The following is a 3898-nucleotide window of genomic DNA, read 5'->3' on the forward strand; positions in this document are numbered from 1 at the left end:
CAGTTTCTATAATTAATCAAAGTTTTTTAGTGAATTCAATCCTTGTGATATAAGGGGTGACGTAGGAGCATTTGAAGTCTCTGAACATCCATAAAATCTTCGTGTTCATTGTTTAAATTATTCTTTGAGTATTCAATCTTTCAGTCAGTTTCTTTCCGGACTAACTTAGTTAACTGATTTACATTGAAAACAAGATTTTTGAACTCGGTTTATCACTAAACTGATTCACCCTTTCGAAAAGATTTTAAATTCTTGAAGTGTTTATTCAACCCCCCATTCTAAACACTTTCACCTGTCAAATCGATCCTAACAAGTGGTATCGGAGCGGTTTTTAATATTGTTTCTGAATACCTTTTATCCATACATCTGATCAATATGTAGTCTTTCAATAAAATCCCCATGTTCTCAAGAGAGGAATTTGATGACTGGAAGATCAGAATGCATGCTCACTTAGCTGCACAAGATGATGATATGTGGGACGTCATAACTGACGGACCAATGAGAATATTGAAAGCAAATACAGCAGTCGCAATAACTGATGGAGAACGCCATCGCATTGAAAAGCCTAGAGAAGAATGGACAGCTGAAGATAAGAGGAAAGCCAACTTGGAAAATGTAGCAAAGGACATTCTATACAAGACATTGGAGAAGATTACTTTCAGTAAGATCAAGATGTGCAGAACAACAAAAGAAATTTGCGAAATATTGATTCAATTATGCGAAGGAAATGAGCAAACAAAAGAGAACAAATTCTCAGTCGCCGTGCAAAAATTTGACAACATCAAGATGAAGACTAGAGTGTCAATGACCGAATATGATGAACGAGTCAGCGGTATCATCAATGAATTGAATGCACTTGGGAAAGTGTATTAAAAAAAATTGCGCTGAAAGTTGTTCGAGGTCTTCCCAAAAAATGGGATGTTAATACGATGGCTATGAGAGAATCGAAAGACTGGAAAATGGTAGAACTACACGACTTGTTTGCATATCTGAACGATATACAACAAAATGTAATCGGTCAACCCTTTTAAAACGTAAGATGAGTATTTACTTTTGTTAAAATAAGTTATGATGTGTTATGATGCAGCGGGGGCATGTCACAGTGAGAGCGCCGCATGTCAGAGCGTCACAGTGTACTATTCGGTTAGGATTTATTAAATTAATTGGAGCTCACTAAAATGTAAGATGAGTATTTAAAACCTTAAACAATTAAAATGCAAGGTTTAAACCATAACATACCATGCAAAATTAGTAGGAAATCGGTCAACCCTTTTAAAACAAATTCAAATGTGGAGTAAACCCATTTAAGTCACTCCTAAATATTTTTTTTTCATTCATTTCCACTTTTAAGTCACCAATTATGAGTAATTCAAACACCATAATTAACCTTAATCCTTCCTCAACAAATTACCAAGCAAATTAACGTGTAATGCAGCAAAAATAAGGATAAAAACCAAAGGCCAGCTAGGAGGAGAAAACAATTCAAATCCATTCCACTTCTTGACTTGTAACCTCCACCTAAATGCATTTCAATACCCATTTATCACCCTTGAACCCTCCCCCTCATTATCTACATTTCCTACACACCCTTACCTTCAAAATTAGCAGAGAAACAGCAGCTAATAATCGTGAATACAACAGCAGAAACAAAGAAAGAAATCCAACTCCGCTCCGCCGCACCGTATTCGTCGTATTGGTTTGTTTTCTTCAAAACAATTTCCAGGCATGTATATGTTGTTCCTTTGCTCTTAATTCAAGTCATATTAGAAATTTTAAACCATTATATATGCATTATTCAAGCAACAACTCAAAATTTACAGCAATCTTGCAAGAAAACTGCATGTGCCACTCACGGTTTTTGAAATGGTATTTCACAGTTTGGTGTGTTTTGTTGCTCACAGGGAGTTGTACGATTCCAGGCACTCAAGACTGCTTATAGGCATGATTTAGATTGTTTTAGGGGGTTGTTAGTTCATTGTTTTACATCCATACACTCACAAAAAAACAATTGACAGCAGAATTTTTCCTCGTGTGCAGAATGGAGTCACGGTTTTGGCCATTGAGTGGGTAAGGTGAGTGTGTTCTAATCTTGTCTGTCCTAGGGACTGTAGCCATGGTTAGAAACCTCCATTAACATGTCTAGGACATGACCAAGGTGTCCTTTCCAAGCTTGGTTCACGGATCCATCAGAATTTCACAACAACACAAGTGCATTTCGGTTCTTCATTTTTCTGTGTGAGTGAGTTTCGGGTTTTTAGTGTTTGTATGGATGATGGTTGGCTCCTAGCCCATAGCCATGGTTCATACAACACTTCATCAAGTCTAGATGGAGCCCTGGTTGATCACGTAGCTACTGGAACGATCTAAGATGACAAAACAATGCAATACATCCCACTGCACAGAATGGGTGTTCTCGATAGAAGCTTGGTACTGTCCAAGGTAATTGTTTGGGTTGTGGCTGGCTTTTAACCCTTAGCCATGGTCCTAGCCATGCCTTAAGATGTTGATAAGAGTCTTTGGTCGATAGTTCAAGCCAATGGTAATAAATTACAGAGTTTACACCACAAACACACAAGCTGCTACAGCTGTATTTTGACAGCAGCTTTTGGTCTCGGTTTTGGTGGTGGTTTGAGTTCTTGGTTGGCTTTTAACCTATGGCCTTGGACTCAAAAATACCTTAATGAGTTAGGAAAGTCATGTTTTTAGCTGTTTGTGATTCGGTTGAGTTTAGAGGTCGTACGAGAATTTACGGTGCAATGTGCCAAAATGACTCTCGAAAGAGTGTTTTATGTTTTTGGATTCCATTCACCAATTTTCGTGTACTACTATCATCATGAACATTTTTCAGTATGTTAGGGGTATTTTTAATCATGGTTTAACGTCGGTTTAATCTTGGTTCGGGTTGGTACGAAGCCATGATTGAAAAATTAAGTTTTTGGTCATAATCGTCTCGTTTTTTGTTCGATTGTCAAATTTTGGTCAAGATAAAATTATTTGCATGTGTCACATATTAGAATTAGGTTGCAGCAAGCCTGGGAGCGGTCCAACTCATTCGGTAAAAACAAGGTTATAATTATATTAGCCAGTGGGAGTCGAGACCAAGCCAAGGGCAAGGGCCTAAAGTATTGAAAAGGCAAGCACTCCAAGAGACTAAGGGAGACTTATCGGACTCTGAACCTATGAGAGAAGCAAACACTTCTTTGCAGGAATTTTTACGTGCATAAAATATAAAATGTTTTATTTTTGAGATATATGCGCTATGACTTGTGGCCACCTTATGTGTATGGGTTTGGAAGTCGGTGAGCGCAACCAAGGACCTCTCCACCCGGTGACTTACGACCGATTTACGATTATGTATGGGTACGGATATCCAGTCCAAGGGCTGTGGTGATCTCTACCGCACAGTATACTGTGGTTTAGTCTGATCAGGCGCTCACGTTATGTTATGGGCCACTTGCTTAGAAACATTATCTCTACCAGAAAATTATGATATGATATGACAGAGCTCTAATGAGCAAAGCTTTTACGTATGATTTTCATATATGCACGTAGTTATAATTATTCATGATACGACTTTCACTGTACGCTTTACGATACCATATCTTTACGTTGCATGCGATTTTATGATATATTTATTTGTTATTCACGATATATACATGTTGGGTCTTTAGACTCACTAGACTTAATTGTTGTAGGTACTGATGAGGTCCAGGCCGAGGGAGGAAACCCGTGAGTTGACTTGGGTCAGCGGTAGTAGGAACCCGAGGACCTAATGTTTTAGTTTATGCATTTTCTTATGTTCAAACTTAGTTTTTAATACGTTGGGTATATTTTTAAGTTGTTGTTTGAAAACAATATTTGCTTCCGCTGTTATTTTAAAATTACATTATTTACATGT

General features: G+C 37.7%; 1 protein-coding gene across 1 annotated transcript; it reads left to right on the forward strand.

Annotated features, from left to right (window-relative positions):
* Window positions 1-399: 399 nt before the first annotated feature.
* Window positions 400-873, forward strand: LOC140979054 (uncharacterized). Its single transcript, XM_073444406.1, has one exon. It carries the CDS (start codon window positions 400-402, stop codon window positions 871-873), a length of 474 nt encoding a protein of 157 aa, XP_073300507.1.
* Window positions 874-3898: the final 3025 nt, after the last annotated feature.

The sequence above is a fragment of the Primulina huaijiensis genome, chromosome 6 (assembly GCF_012295235.1).
Source record: "Primulina huaijiensis isolate GDHJ02 chromosome 6, ASM1229523v2, whole genome shotgun sequence".
Lineage (NCBI taxonomy): Eukaryota > Viridiplantae > Streptophyta > Magnoliopsida > Lamiales > Gesneriaceae > Primulina > Primulina huaijiensis.